At 46.4% G+C, this 15,977-nt stretch overlaps 1 protein-coding gene across 1 annotated transcript; it reads right to left on the minus strand.

The window, feature by feature from the left end:
* Nucleotides 1-279: 279 nt before the first annotated feature.
* On the minus strand, nucleotides 280-15,711 carry LOC136635975 (electroneutral sodium bicarbonate exchanger 1-like; the record flags this gene model as incomplete). Its single annotated transcript, XM_066611028.1, has 5 exons — nucleotides 15,636-15,711; nucleotides 10,625-10,762; nucleotides 9,399-9,534; nucleotides 7,003-7,163; nucleotides 280-465 (listed from the first exon to the last, which is right to left on the minus strand). Coding segments are annotated over exons 1-5 (697 nt in total), but the record flags the coding sequence as incomplete, so codon positions are not given.
* Between the last annotated feature and the right edge of the window lie 266 nt (nucleotides 15,712-15,977).

Below are 15,977 nucleotides of genomic sequence, written 5' to 3' on the forward strand. Positions count from 1 at the left end.
GTAAGCTGCCTTGGGCATTTCCTTTAGCATTGGAAAGGCAAGATATAATTTTTTTTCAAACAGATAAATAAACACAATGTGTAGTTTCATCCTTAAAAGAAGCCAGGTGCTGTGAGAGAGTAAGTGAGCCAGCAAGAGAGCTGCAATGGTGGAGCCGCAAAAGCTGGAAGGAGGCTCCCTGCGGGTGCCTGTTTGTTCTAATTCCAACAGCTGCTATTAGAGATACCCAGAGGCAACTGAACATATTACAGGTGCTTCACATGTGCCAAGGATTCTCACCTGTCTTATCCATGGCATGATCTGACTTTTTTTGGCCAACCTCACCAAAAGAGCGGACAATGGGGAGGAGGGTGCCTTTCTTCTTATCGTTCTGATGATGATGCTTTCTCTGGAGGACTTCTAATACTCTTCGTCGTGTAGTTTCATCAAGGTCACTGGAAGGTTCATGTCGATCCAGAACCATGTCTGAAAAAGAGAGCCCTTGAGTTACTCAAACACTGCACAGATCAAACATGAAGCTTGCTAGCAGTTTCTAGCAAGAACTGTATGGACAAGGAAAATGCCATCGGACCCCCACCACCACCACTGGTTGCATCCAGAGGCCTTCCGATGGCCAGGGAGAGGACATGCTGCCTCTCTGGCCCTCAGAAGGCCTTCTCAGGAGAGCCTTCAGTTTCTCAGAGAAAATCGGAAATGATATTTTCAGACCTTCCTTCTGAGGACCTGAAAACAGCACTTCTGGTTTCACTGAGAAACCAGAAATGACATTTTAAGGCCATCCAGAGGCCTTAGAAATGTGCAGCTTCTCCAGCCCTCAGAATGCCTCTGGATAGGGAGGCAGGCGGTGCAGGCAGCCCTCAGGGTGGCAAGGCTGGGGGCGCCCCCAGCCCTGCCACCCGGGGTCACTTTCACCCATGGCCCCTCCCCAGATACGCAACCTCTGAACAGCGACACAGCCAAAGAACTGCAATAAATCTTCCAGATGTTTCCAGATTCCTGGAGAAAGCATTCTTGTTCCTACTTGCAATTCTCTTAAAGCCCCTCCTAGTTGCTCACTTTACCTGCTATGCTTTCATCCAAGGCTGCACTATCAACCAAGAACTATACAAAAGTCACTAAAACTGCATATCAACATTGTGATAAATGTCCTAACTTCTAGCTCAATCAAGTTGAGGCTCTGCATGCTTCGCTCTTAAGTAGCTATCTAGCTCCCTCTGCCAGACATTGCTAGTTATCGCATCCAATTTGATCAAGATATCTCTTTATGTCCATCCAGCCAAGGCATGGCACTTTTTACCAACCTGCCTTTATCTTACTTTCTACCCCTTCTCCACTTTGTTAAATTCCTTTTCATTTTGGGTTTTTAATAAACTAGCTGTATGTTGACTCTTGCCTGCCTAGTTCATGTTCACTGGTAATTCAGTAGTTTACTAAATCTGATCTCTCACTGCAATTTGATTTTCAATAGGAACCACTGTTTCACTGTGGTCAAACCATGGCACATCTTACCCAAGCATCCTGTTACCAAGAACCACCACATGCAAGCTCCGAAGGAGGATATAATGGGAGCCATCATATCTTTTCTGTCTCCAGCATCTGTGTAAGCATCAACATTCTACTCCCATACACTTTGACCTCAGAATTTGAGGAAGGGCTCCCAGTTTCACCTGTTTCCTCCTCCCTCTGGCTCTGGTCGGTTACCTTCTCTCCCAAGGCCAAGTCCAACAACCAGCTTCAGCCTCCTCTTCCAGGTGCTTAAATAGCACCTTGCACTCTACAAAGAAATACAGGTCTGGTCCTCTCTCACAAAACATTCAGACATTCCCTGAGTCAACACTGCAGCACCATCACCTTGGCAATAATCTTACAGTTCACTACCTTAGCGAACCCACCGCTTTTTACTTCTGCTGTTGCTTGCCATACCTACAGCACATCACCCTAACAGTGCTCCCAACTCAGGGCCACCAGCCAATGGACAGAGAAGGTAAGCCAATGTCCAGGCAATCTGGAGGTTCTGGAGGAACATGTATTTTTCAATATATTGAGAAATATCTTGGCCCTATTCACAGAGCTTCCATTTAGCTGTTATAGCTGATAAATCTATCCTCCAGAAATCTATCTAAAATAAGATGGGAAAATAATTAATAGAAGCAGCATGAAAAGGGAGGTACAACCAGAGAGAGGATGGAGGACTACGGAAGTTTGTGTGCGAGTTGGGGGTGGGCAGGAGGTTTTATTTTAGCCTGCTTGGCAAAAAAAACAACATGGTCCATATCATAAAGGCATGGGTCCCCAAAATACACTTCAGTTTTTGTCATTCTTCAGAAGATATTTTAAGTGTAAAAAGAAAAAAATATGTAAGGAGCTGCCATTGCTCCATCAAGCCTATTGCCCTTCACTGGCAGTAGCTCTCCATGGTGCTAGCCAAAGACCCTTTCCTACTGGGCAGGAGGTCTGGTCTAGAGGGTAGAGCCTCCATTTGCCTGAAGATTAACATCCACAAGGTCACCTGTTCGAGGCCACCGGCACCGTGCGACCTTGAAGCAGCTGACAAGCTGCAGCTGAGCTGTTCCATCTGCTCGGAGCGTGGGAGGATGGAGGCCAGAATGTTAAACCAGATCGGAGTGTAACAGCTCGAATGTGGTGGTTCTTGAAAGAGAGAACCTTCTTTCAATTTGTAAAAATCCCTGCGTGGATTTAATAAGCCTGCCTGTGTAAACCGCCTTGAATAAAGTCTTGAATAAAGACCAAGAAAGGCGGTATATAAATACTGTATATATATTATTATTATATTACTGCTGATTCCTGAGATCTCCAACATGAGGATGACCAGAGAGCACAAATTGGATTTTAGACCTGCACAACAGTACTGTCTCCCACTAAGATAGAAGAATAATCTTGAAGTGGAGATTATAGGTGATCAAGAACTCACTGAGTGAGGGTTCCACACGCAGCAGTAATAATCTTTACTTATTTTACTTGGCAGATTTATTTTCAGCCCTTTCAACAACATTTAGGTTTTCAAGCAATTTACAGCATCTTTACCCAGCCATACAATAAGTTCAGTATTACTGCAACTTCCAGAAGGATGAGAATTGGTCTTAATGCATGGACTAATGTGAACTGCATCTCCAGTCAATAAGGGCGCAATCCTAACACATTTTCCAGTACCAATATAAGGGTAATGCAGTTCCTTGGTAAGGAAACAAACATTCCCTTACCCTGAGGAGGCCTCCGTGAGTGCCCCTCAGTTGCAGGATGCAGCACACGTCCCATTGGCACAGCTATGCCAGTACTGGAAAGTGGGTTAGGATTTGGGCCTAAGTCCCTGAGCAGTTGCTGCATGTGTAGAACCTCCTCCTACTTCCTACTTCTGTCTACGATTGTGGCAGGGGCTGGAAGTGGGCAGAAGAGATCAGCAGTGGATCAGAGAGGGAGGGGGTGACGGGGGTGACAGGGATCACAAAGGAATGTGGAAGGGTGATTTCCACTGATAAAGACAATGGAGAACAGCAGCGGACCATCAGAGGCAAGGGGGAGAGTATGGAGGAAAGGAGCATGACAAACCATGGAGCCTCATGGTGCTACTTGTGCCTTGCATTGTTGATGCTCGCTTCAGTCTTTTTCTAAGGTGCCTGGCAGTGACATCACTGACACGCCTCTCTGGTGTGGAGCTGACAGACAGCTTCCCAGCTACTAATATTTGTAGGGATGTTTGCCCTCCATGCCTCTGAAATATTACTGTAACTTGACTGCCTCCCTTGGTTTACATGTTCCCCATTGACCCAATGATAATTGTTTGTTTTTGCTCTGTTCTGATTACGTTCCACTACGTAATGTGAAAATTAATGTTTTTAATGCCTTATTTGATGTTTTTACCTGTTGTTATACTTGTACTTGATTATAAAGCTTTGTAAGCTGCCTTGGGCATTTGCTTTGGCATGGGAAAGGCAGGATATGAATTTATGAATGAATGAATGATCAACTGGGATTGATGTGAGCTGGGGGATGTGTCAGGCTTTAAAGGATGCTGCAGGAGGATAGGAGGGGGAGGAAAGAATGAAGAGAAAGAGAGGGAGAGGGGGAGAGAAGCAAGAAAGGAGGAAGAAAAGGGAGACAGCAGAGATAGAAAAAATGCAAGAGACAGAGCCAAGAAGAGAGAGATGAACATTAAGGGAAGACAGAGGAAGACAGGTGCAAAAAAAGCACTGGGAAGAGGCTGGGGCACGAAGGGGAGATAGCTCCAAAGGGGACAAGGAAGCCCTTGGTGAAGTCCAAAGGGTGGAGGGAAGTGCCAGAAGGGGTCATGCCCCTAGGACAATGGTTCCAAAACTATGAGTCATGACTCCCTGGGGAGCCATAGAAACCAGCTATTGGAGCTGTGGAATGCTCATGTAAAAGCCAACACCCTGTACAACATATAGGATTGTAGCCCTAATGGTGAGTCATAGCAAATGGCCCAATAGATTAAGGGAGCCCTCAGTCAAAAAAAAGTTTGAGAACCACTGCCCTAGGAGAATAGCGAAAAGACCCACTTTTGTGAAAGCACACCCACAATGGCTGGGACCCTTTAGAGCAGGAAACCCAGTGGACTGTATGGTCCAGGATATCAACAGAGGATTGCAATCTCCCAGGGGACTGGAGGGCCTCTAAGAACTGAGACAAGGGCTAGAGAGTACAGCCTGCCTGCACAGAGCTCAGAGTTTTACAGAACAATGAAATGACCTGTAAATTATGTTATCTCCTACCTTGGAGTATCTTTTATTGTGTATTAAAATTAGGAAGTCCTAAATGTTCTAACCCTAGTCAAGGGACATGGACCTGCCCCTATGGGACATAGGGGAGATGGAGCAGCCCCTACAGGGGAATAAAAAAGAGTAAAGAGCAGCTATAGGAGCATGGCTATGCAGGCATAGCATAGCTTTAAGGTGTAGTTATGAGGGCACCATGAACCACTCTTGCACTTCAAAATTTACCACTACAACACTTGTTATCCACTTCCACTCTCCAAGAATGGCAGGCAAGCAGCCCTTCCTCACCACCACCACTACCCTGACCCAGTAAGGTTAGGAAAGAAACCCACACCAGCAAAGAGCCCAATACCTGTGTACACAGAAGTAAGTAAAATTATGGTCAATAGAACGTATTTCCAGGGAAGTATGGATAGGATTGCAGCCTAAGAGTCCAATCCTGAGTTCCCAGGGCACGCGGCTACGACGGCACAGAAAATGGCTGCTGCCGCATCCTGCGCACCCAAGACACCACGGCAGCACCTCGAAGGCAGGGGACTTTTGTCCCCTTCCCCTGGGGGTAAAGGGAGTAGCCCTGCAATGGGTAAAAGCCTCCGTGTCAGGCGGCAAGTCTGATGCAGAGGCTCAGGATCCGGTGGAGCCTCCGCCTCCTTCCCACCCCACTCCCTCTCCCTGGCACACCTCCACCCTGTCCTCTCCCTGCCTCCTGCCTCCCTGTCCCGCCTCCTCCCCATCCTCTCCCCACACAATCCTGCTTCCCCCCTCCGTGGAATGCCTCCTCCCCACCTCCCCCCACGCCCCTGCTTTCCTCTCCACTGCTTGGCGGTGCATGCGACTGCCCAGCACTAGCCCAGCACCAGCCAGGCCTGGGCTAGCAGGGGCACTCACCTGGCATTAGGGCTTGCAAACGTGCCTTACGGCACGTTTTCAACAGTGCGCACCAGCGGTAAGCCAGCGCACCGAGCTCAGGATTGGGTTCTCAGTCAGAATAATCACCTGAACACAATTCCTTTTGCTTCTGTGTAAACACTTGCTTTTAATCCACCAGTTCTTTTAAAAAAAATATGACCAGATACAATGGTGACATGAGCAGGGAAACCAATGATGCATGGAAATGATGTCCATGTGGACAACATATCAGTTCCAGCAGGTCTTGCTAACAAGTCTTGCTGAAATGCTAAATCACTGCCTAAATAATGTACCTTGTAGATAATGCAGTTTGCTTCTGCAGTTTCAGTCAGTTTTATTTCCCTGCACATCTAAACAAATTACAAGCAAATGCCTCACTGAAATGTCTTGGGTAAATGGACTGTTACTGGCAACCGTCATGGGAAAGGGATGTGCCACGTAACTGACATCATCAGATATGAAAGGACATAAATGGAATCTTGGCAATGAAGAATCCATTTCTACAAAGTAGCTTTCCTGGAAGTGCTCTCTCTCTCTCTCTCTCTCTCTCTCTCTCTCTCACACACACACACACACACACACACACCCCAAAAGAGCAAAAGTTCCATTATCTATCACTTTCACAGAAACACATTGCTTTGGTTATCAGGCAGAAGAAGAACTGCTTTTGAAAACTAATGGCACAAAGACATCCCATTGCAAATGACTTCCTGTTTGATCAATTAGTCATTCAATCTACACCTCTGATCAGTTCCTCCTTACCAAATGATGGAGATTTAGTAACTTTGCTTATCCCTCATGACCTGCTTACGAACCTCCCAAGCAGAGTCTGACAGGTCACTTACAAAAGGCAAAAGCAGTGAAGCCAAAATGGGGGGCTTGGGTCCACCTATATCTCAATATTGAATGTTGTGGGTCTTTCCAAATTGCCAGGGGTGAGACCCAGCTCTTGTAGCATTAAAAAAATCATGAAACCTTGCAAGACTTTTGCTTTAAAAAAATTACTTAGTAGTATATTTAGCATAAATATTTAGCTACCTACACATCTTCGCTGGAAAGGGCATTCCACTTGTAGTTTAAATGATAAAAGCATTGTCAGCCATGATCCCAGGGGAAATTCCCAGGCTACAACCTGTCTACTCTGTTTGGGATCACTTGATTATTCTGACTCACGATGGCTTTCCCGGTACAACTTCTTGGGGGAAATGATGAGTACTGAATTTAGAACCACCTGCCTTTGAAGCAAGACAGTGCCATCTTTTGCCTCAGACACCAAAACTTCTTAAATATCATCTTGTTCCATTTCCTTTCTTTTCACTTTTTAATTATCAAAAGCCAGTACCTGCAATTTCTTCAATGGTCTCTGCAGACATATCCAGAAGGACAGTCCCATTGATGATGCAGCTCCTCAGCTCAAAGAGACTGTGCAGTGAAAGAGTAGCCACATACGGTTTACTCCAGCGTTCTCCTCCATCTTCCACATCTTCCTCAAACTTCACCCACCTGCAAAATGTTTGATGCCAATATAACATGAAACATGAAACAGGAGAAGCAAAATCACCCTGATCCTGACCCTGAATTTGGCCTTTTCCAGAATGCTTGCAATGGTCTTACTGAGATCTCATACAGACAGCTGTACGGTCATATTTTAAAAAAAACAAAATTTTGCAAATTTGAAATGGGGCTCCTACAAGAAAAGCAAAAGTGACTGAGGTTAATCTGGAAAAAAATTATTTGTGGGTCCTACCCACAGAATTCTGCCAGTCTTTGATACAGAAATCTGTGAATCCTACCCTGTACTGCGGGGCAGGTGAGAGGGTAGCGGGCGGCAGGACTGGGATCTGGCAATTATGGGGAGATCCAGCGCAGGGTAGGATTGTGCCCTAAGTCTAGTGTTCTCAGTGTCTGCTTTTGTTTTCACAGCATTCTGTATCAAAGCAAAAAGCTGTGTTTTGCAAAGTCCTGGCAAACAGAGGTGGGTCATGAGCACAACAGAGGGGGGAATTTTTGAACCATGGATAAGTGAACCACTAATACTGGTTCCATGAATACAGGGTGATGCCTGTACCATTCTTTGTGTGTTTCATCTTCGTGTGCTTCGTGAGGTTATCTCCATCACGGAGCTGTCGGAGGCAACACTTCAGGTGCCTGTATCATGATGTGCTCTCATGCTATATTCTGACCACTTGTAATCATGATGTTGAGTGAACAAAACCCTTTCTTGATAACATAAAATGTGACACAAAGGTGACTAGTAGATGTATATGATGCTAAGTGCAACAGAAGAGCTACTCTGTGGTAGAAAATTGTGACAGGAAAACATTTCTGACCAACAGAAATTTACAGGTAGACAAACTGCCTGGTGGGTTTGTCGAGCTCTCTGTGGGGGGGGGGGGTGTGCAGCACTTGCCAATCAAGTGCTCAAATCAGCAAGAGGGCCCGTCCTCCGTCCCCCATGTGCATTTGCTTCCAAATTGGAGCCACTCCAGATGTAGGGGGAGGCAAAACAATGATGTGGGGGTGGCATAGTGACATGGAGCATAACGTGACAGCATCATCATGTCACCCCTGCCCTAGGAGCCGGCTGGCCAAGCTATGCTGCTGGGTATACCAACTTGAGAGATATGCTTCTAACACTACACCTCTATTTTGCATACAGCAGCTCTTCTGCCACTAGGTGGCACCATCAGTCAACAAGACAAGGGAAGAGCTGTAATAATAGCACCTCAGCAAAAGTAAAGTTGACAAGAATGAACCTGCTTTGGTTTGAGCTAGGTTAGATTGCCAAAAGATTCCCCCCCCCCTTAGAGCAGAGGTTCCCAAACTGGGGTATTTCAATGCCCCAGCCACAGAAGCCCTATCTATGCCCCCTTAAGGGGTAGAGTGATGGCAGTGATGCAATTGCCCTGATTGTGCCACTGCTGGGGACAAAAGGGCTTTTTTTTTACTTACTTCTGGCAGATCTGGCCCTTCACACACACTTACAGCGTCCCAAACTCTCCCTGAATGTCTGGAAACTGCTGACTTAGTGTATGTTTACACAGATATTTTGAATGGGTTTCAAAGTACATTTAATGCACTTCTGATTTAGGAATGTCACTGAATTCTGCTCAAAGTGGAATTTAGTAATCCTTGTGAAGTAGAAACTAACCAATCTAGCAACTGGGTTTACCGAAACCCAGAGGTCCTGCTGCAGGTCTTGGAAATCTTCTCCAGTGTTGTAGACTGAGATAACAATGAGCAGAAGTTTCCTGATTTACATCTCAGCCTTCCTGATTTACAGGAAGCTTTTATAAATGCCCTAGTGGTCTACAAAGCTGGGAAAGTTTCTGCAATCACCAGTACCCATCAAATCCCACAAGGTTTGTCCCTAGAAATGAGGGATCTGGAATAGACTTTGAAACTAGGGTGGAAGGTACGTTAGTGCTACAGGAGGAATATCCTTGTCCACCCAACATTTTCCAGGGTGGACCTGGATGATTCCATCCAGCCCTCTTACAAATCCTGAAGTACACATGAATAGAGATGCTACTGTGCTGATTACCCTGCACATCACTGGCAGCTCACACCACAGAAGGGAACCCATCCAGTTGCAACATTCAACATGCAGTCTGCCCAACACCTTTATGCTCACACAACAGAAAAAAAACTGTCTCTTTGTGTGCTTATTATGCCTTCCACTTAGTACCACAAAACTCAATGTAGTACAAGAAACTGGCACACAGTCTCTGTTTTTACCTAGCTGCTTCCTTCCACTGTGCATCTTCACCATCTTTCATACATATTTCATCCATCTCTGTGAACAAGTCATGGGGAACATGTTCTTCATCTTCTTCCATACCAAGGATAAATTGAACTCGCTGAGATGGGGTATCTAACAACATGTAATGAAAAGGAAAAAAAATTAAGTGCGGGAACAAACAAGTACTGACAACACATTGCACCATCTTTGAAAATGTCCTGCAAAGGAGGAGAAGCCCTGCCATGCTTTTAGACACTGGAGTGACTTATAAGAGCAGCGCAGTGTGATAATACAACATGGGAAGGATAATATGTGATATCACAGATAATAAAGGTGTGCAAAGGCAGTCACTTCCTGCACTGCAGTTTATGCAATCTAGCATCAAACAGAAGTGCAATGTCCGAAACAACAGCACTATACCTTTTTGCCAGCAAAACTACTTTGCATAATGGTCCATGGTTTGGATTGTGTCACTTGTGCTGACCCCAATTTCCCCATCACAGTGATTGGCATGGCAAAACTCATGTTGTGTCAGTGTGCCTGAAGCAGATAGCTGCATAATCCTCCATCAACTTAAGGCACCTTATACCCTCTTTAGGGACATCAGAGTAATTTGCCCCAGATCAAACCATAGACAGAAGAGCCTATTGTGGACTTCAACCTTCATGGCTCCCCACAACTAGCTCAAAACCTTCTGAAGAGTAAAGACTTGTTTGTCATTTCTGGTTTAAGCGTCTCAGGGAAGCATGCTAGAAAACACTTTAACCTGAGTCCCCAAAGAACACGATCATTGGTGTGACAGCATGGGAGACTGCTTAGACCAGTGTTTCTCAAACTGTGGGTCGCAAGCCAATGTCAGGTGGGTCCCCATTCATTTCAATATTTTATTTTTATTAGACTTAATGCTACCAAGGTATGTGACTGCATTTGGAGAAATGTCACAGATCTGTACTTTTAACAGGCTACTATGAAGATGCTTTAAACAATGATAGTAAAGGGGACTTATTCCTGGGTAAGTGTGGGTAGGATCGCAGCCTGGGATTGTTAAAAATTTTCCTGCTTGATGATGTCACTTCCGGTCATGACATCACTTCCGGTGGGTCCTGACAGATTCTCATTCTAAAAAGTGGGTTTCGGTGCTAAAGGAGTGAGAACCACTGGCTTAGCCTATCACTATGCAGTTGTCCCCCCATCACAGAGCAATCTGGCACTGCGCGCATACCATGACTCGCGTCGGACTCCTCTGGAACGCTTTCCCTCACCCGCCCTCGTTTTCTGTGTTTCGGGCCATGAGCTCTATGATGCCTGTGGCCCTGTCGTACCAAAGGCATCCGAACCCCAACATACAGTGTTCTATGCCCTAGAGCAGAGAGAAAAAGAGAGATTTTGGTTTGCAAATGGACGGTACCACAGCAGTATGTTTATTTTTAAAAACCGTTAGCTTATTATACAGCTACAAACCAACAAATAAGTAAAAATAAATTCAAAGCATCCTGATTAAGGCAATACAGAAAACAGCCTGTATGAGTAAACAATAATCTCAAAACTCACTAGTTAAATCATTAATAAATAGGTTCTTTTTTTATGAAGTCATATCACCTTCTTTTGAGTTCTTATAATAAGGAAGCTGAACGTTAAAAATAAATTTTTTAAGCCTATTGTAACCAATAACAGATGGCTCTTTCAATTTGCTACAATCATTATTCCTGTCAGCAAATAAACTCTAAGTCGCCCACTTTCGCATATCCGCATAAAATAGCTTAAGAATAAAAAAAATCAATTCACATTCCATAATACAGTGAGTTACATCTGAAAGTTCATTCCAATAACAAACAATTTTAGGACAATCCTAGAAAATGTAGCTCTGTTGATGACACCTCACGCCTCCAACACCTCCAATACAAACCTGTTAAGGTACTGCAAATATGTCAAATGCCATCTGTATTATTAATTGTAAAAGCTCTTTCTCAGAGCTACGTTCACCAAGTAATAGGGGTTGTTGTCTCACAACCAACATGTTTATCCATCATGAAAAGTGGTTCTGACATTTTCTTCTCCCACTTGAATACAGAAGAAATGTAAGCATAAGTGGCAAAAGAAATGTAAGAAGGTGATACGGGAGGCCAAGAGAGACTATGAGGAATGCATGGCCAGCAACATTAAGGGGAATAATAAAAGCTTCTTCAAATATGTTAGAAGCAGGAAACCCGCCAGAGAAGCGGTTGGCCCTCTGGATGGTGAGGGAGGGAAAGGGGAGATATAAGGAGATTTAGAGATGGCAGAGAAATTAAATGTGTTCTTTGCATCTGACTTCACGGCAGAAGACCTCGGGCAGATACTGCTGCCTGAACGGCCCCCCCCAACTAAGGAATTAAGTTGGATAGAGGTTGAGAGAGAAGATGTTTCAGATCTACTTGACAAATTAAAGATCAATAAGTCACCAGGCCCTGATGGCATCCACCCAAGAGTTATTAAGGAACTGAAGAATGAAGTTGCTGATCTCTTGACTAAAATATGCAACTTGTCCCTTGAAACAGCCACGGTGCCAGAAGATTGGAGCAAATGTCACACTGATCATTAAAAGCGGAAGGAGACGGGACCCGGGTAATTATAGGCCAGTCAGACTAACGTCTGTTCCAGGTAAGATGGTGGAATGCCTCATCAAAGATAAAATCTTAAACACATAGGATCCAATCCTAACCCCTTATGTCAGTGCTTTCCAGCACTGACTTAAGGGCAATGCAGCTCTGAGGAATGGGAACAAACATTCCCTTACTTTGAGGAGGCCTCCGAAAGTGACACCCAACTGCAGGATGCAGCACACGTCCCATTGGCACCGCTATGCCAGTGCTGGAAAGTACTGACATAAGGGGTTAGGATTGTGCCCATAGACAAACAAGCCTTGCTGAGGGAGAATCAGCATAGCTTCTGTAAGGGTAAGACGTGCCTCGCGAACTTTTCAGAATTCTTTGAAAAGGTCAACAGGCATGCGGGATGCGGGAGAACCCATGGACATTATATCAAAAGGATGCGGGAGAACCCATGGACATTATATATCTGGACTTTCAGAAGGCGTTTGACACGGTCCCTCATCAAAGGCTGCTGAGAAAACTCCACGGTCAGGGCAGGTCCTCTCCTGGATTAGGAACTGGTTGAGGTCCAGGAAGCAGAGAGTGGGTGTAACGGGCAATGTTCACAATGGAGAGAGGTGGAATGTGGAGTGCCCCAAGGATCTGTCCTGGGACCTGTGCTTTTCAACCTGTTCATAAATGACCTGGAGGCAGGGCTAAGCAGCGAGGTGGCCACGTTTGCAGATGACACCAAACTTTTCTGAGTGGTGAAGACCAGAAGAGATTGTGAAGAGCTCCAGAATAATCCCTCCAAACTGGGAGACTGGGCAGCAAAATGGCAGATGTGTTTCATTGTAAGTAAGTGTAAAGTCATGCACATTGGGGTAAAGAATCTAAACTTTACATATAGGCTAATGGGTTCTGAACTGTCTAAGACAGATCAGGAGAGAGATCTTGGGGTCCTTGTGGACAGCTCCATGAAAGTGTCGACTCAAGGTGCAGCGGCAGTGAAGAGGTCTAATTCCATGCTTGGGATCATTAGGAAAGGCATTGAGAATAAGACAGCTAATATTGTAATGCCATTGTACAAATCAATGGTAAGGCCACACCTGGAGTATTGCGTCCAGTTCTGGTTGCCACATCTCAAAAAGGATATAGTGGAGATGGAAAAGGTGTAAAAGAGAGCAACCAAAATGATTACTGGACTGGGGCACCTTCCCTATGAGGAAAGGCTACAGCATCTGGGCCTCTTCAGTCTAGAAAAAGAGGTGCCTGAGGGGAGACATGATTGAGACATACAAAATCATGTAGGAGATGGACAGAGTGGATAGAGAGACACTCTTTTCCCTCTCACATAACATCAGAACCAGGGAACATCCACGAAAGTTGAGTGTTGGGAGAGTTAGGACAGACAGAAGAAAATATTTCTTTACACAGCGTGTAATTAGTTTGTGGAACTCTTTGCCACAGGAAGTAGTGATGGCATCTTGCCTGGATGCCTTTAAGAGGGGATTGGACAAATTTCTGGAGGAAAAGTTCATTACGGGTTACAAGTCATAGTAGGTATGTGCAAGTTCTTGGTTTTAGAGGCAGGCTGCCTCCCATTGCCAGAGGCAGGGGAGGGCACCAGGACACAGGTTGTGTCTGTTGTCTTGTGTGCTCCCTGGGGCATTTGGTGGGCCCCTGTGAGAGACAGGAAGCTGGACTAGATGGACCTTTGGCCTGAGCCAGTGGGGCTCTTCTTATATTCTTATGAATACAATGTTAGATCTTGTCTAGTTTAACCCATTTCTGCCCAGCCCACAGGTGTAGGCATTTGATCCCTGTTGCGTATATGCAATGTTGGGCAGAAATGGTTTAACTTTAACAAAAAGATTTTTGTTACCATTCAGATATCCTGGCCTTCTTTTCCCCTTTGGATAGATAACATTCTGCTTCAGCAACACATATAGGATCATATTTCTGAATCAGTCCTAACATAATGCTACAAACCAGTAGTTAACTAATCTTCATATTTTGCAGTGCAACATACCAGCCTCCAACCCTAGCCACAATCAGGGTACTCGATTCTACGACAACCTGAAGGTCACCACAGAATGAAGAGTCTCCATGTCAGGAGGCCAGCCCAACATGGAGGCTCTGGATCTGGTGGAGCTGTCTTGCCTCCTTCCCACCCCACTCCCTCCCACCCTGGCACACCTCCTCCCTGCCCTCTCTCTGCCCTTCTTCCACCTCCCCCTGCCCCAAAACCCCTCCTCTCTGCCTCCCCCCACGCCCCCAGCGACCTCTCCGCTGCTCAGCACTCCCCGCAACCACCAAGTTGCAGAGCTCCGGTGCTCCACCGGCACTAACCCAGCGCTGGGGTAGTACTGGAGGAGCACCAGTGCTAGAACCCGCAAACATGCCTTACGGCACATTTGAGATGGTGCGCACTGGTAGTGAGCTGGCACGCACTAAGTAGGATCGGGCCCTTAAGATCTTCCACCAACACTTCTTGAAAACATTGGGAATCAAACCAAATATGACAGCGGTGGACACATATTTCTTCTCACAGGCCTACCCTTTTACATATAAATGGGGCTGCCAATTCTGACTGAGGCTGTTCCTGGAAATTTTTATTCCCCAACATGATGTTACATCCTCAACAGAGAGGCCCTATTAAAATCTCCACTATTGCTTCTGTACTTTCCCAGGAAGTGATGCCAATTCCAAGACTCTAGACCGGGGTATCAAATGTAAATTCTGCAAATATGGCCTGTGGAAGTTCTTTATCCAGCCCACATGATAATTGGGCTCTCCCAGTATCACCATCAGCTGCTGCACGCTGGCAGGAGCAGCGCTGCTGAAAGAGCCAGTTATCATGTGGGCCACCCTTTCAGCAGCACTGCTTTTGCTGAGGCATCACTTTGCAGATTACCTCTCAGCCACTGAGTTCCGAAGGGACACCTCAGTAGAACTGGAACTGTTGAAAGGGCAGCCAGCTGGTGTGATAATTAGGTTGTCCCCTATCTTGAAAATATGAGCAAGGTTTGCATATTTGATCTTCTGTCATTTGCCACTAACGAGTTCCCAGGTGACTAAAATGTGCTTATTTCTGGTCAACACCTTCTTAATGACATCATTTCCTGCTTAATGACATCACTTTCAGGCCTCAGCAAGCAGTATTGATGCTATTCAGCCCACTGTATGAAACGAGTTTGATACCCCTGCTCTAGACTGTTCCTGAGGGTTGGCAACCCTACACATTAAGGGTGCAATCCTAACATTGACTTGGGCCGGCCCAGGAGGGTTGCAAACGTGCCGTAAAGCACGTTTGCGCCTCCTGACGATTAAGCCGTGTCGGCTGACATCAGCCTCCGCGCCGGCTTCCGAGCAGCTGCTTGTGTCGGCACACCTGAGCACCAGAGGCATGGGGGGTGGGAGGAGGAGGGAGAGAGGCGTTCCTGGGCAGGGGGAGGGCAGCGGGAGGGAGGGTGATGGGCAGCCCTGGGGCGAGCGCGTGGGGAGCCAGAGGCGGGGCTGGGATCCAGCAGTTATGCCAGATCCCAACCCCGTCCCTGTGGAGAACGGAACGGCTTCAAGTCGCTCCGCTCTCCTCAGACTTGCACTACCTCCAGAGGTGGCGCAGGTCCGAGGAGACCCGTTGATGCCAGCAGCCCTTACCCAGGGGTAAGGGGAAGAGTTTCCCCTTGCCTCTGGCTAAGGCGCTGCTGCCCACAAGCCAGCGTTGGATGCCCATCGCCCACCCTCCCCCGCCCAGAAACACCTCCCTCCCTCCTCCTCCCCGCCCCCCCACCTACCTTTGTTGCTTGTGCCGGCGCAAGCTGAGGCGGAGGTTTATGCTAGCCTCCGCAGGCCGGTGCTTCTCGGAGTGCCAGCCTGGCTTCCCCACAAGGAGGTGCAAACATGCTTTACGGCACGTTTGCAACCCTCTTATGCCAGCTCAAGGGACTTGGAAACGTGCAAACGTGGGCCCAAGGGACTTGGTCCAGCATAAGGCGCTGT

This window comes from Tiliqua scincoides, unplaced genomic scaffold (assembly GCF_035046505.1).
Source record: "Tiliqua scincoides isolate rTilSci1 unplaced genomic scaffold, rTilSci1.hap2 HAP2_SCAFFOLD_194, whole genome shotgun sequence".
Classification (NCBI taxonomy): Eukaryota; Metazoa; Chordata; class Lepidosauria; order Squamata; family Scincidae; genus Tiliqua; species Tiliqua scincoides.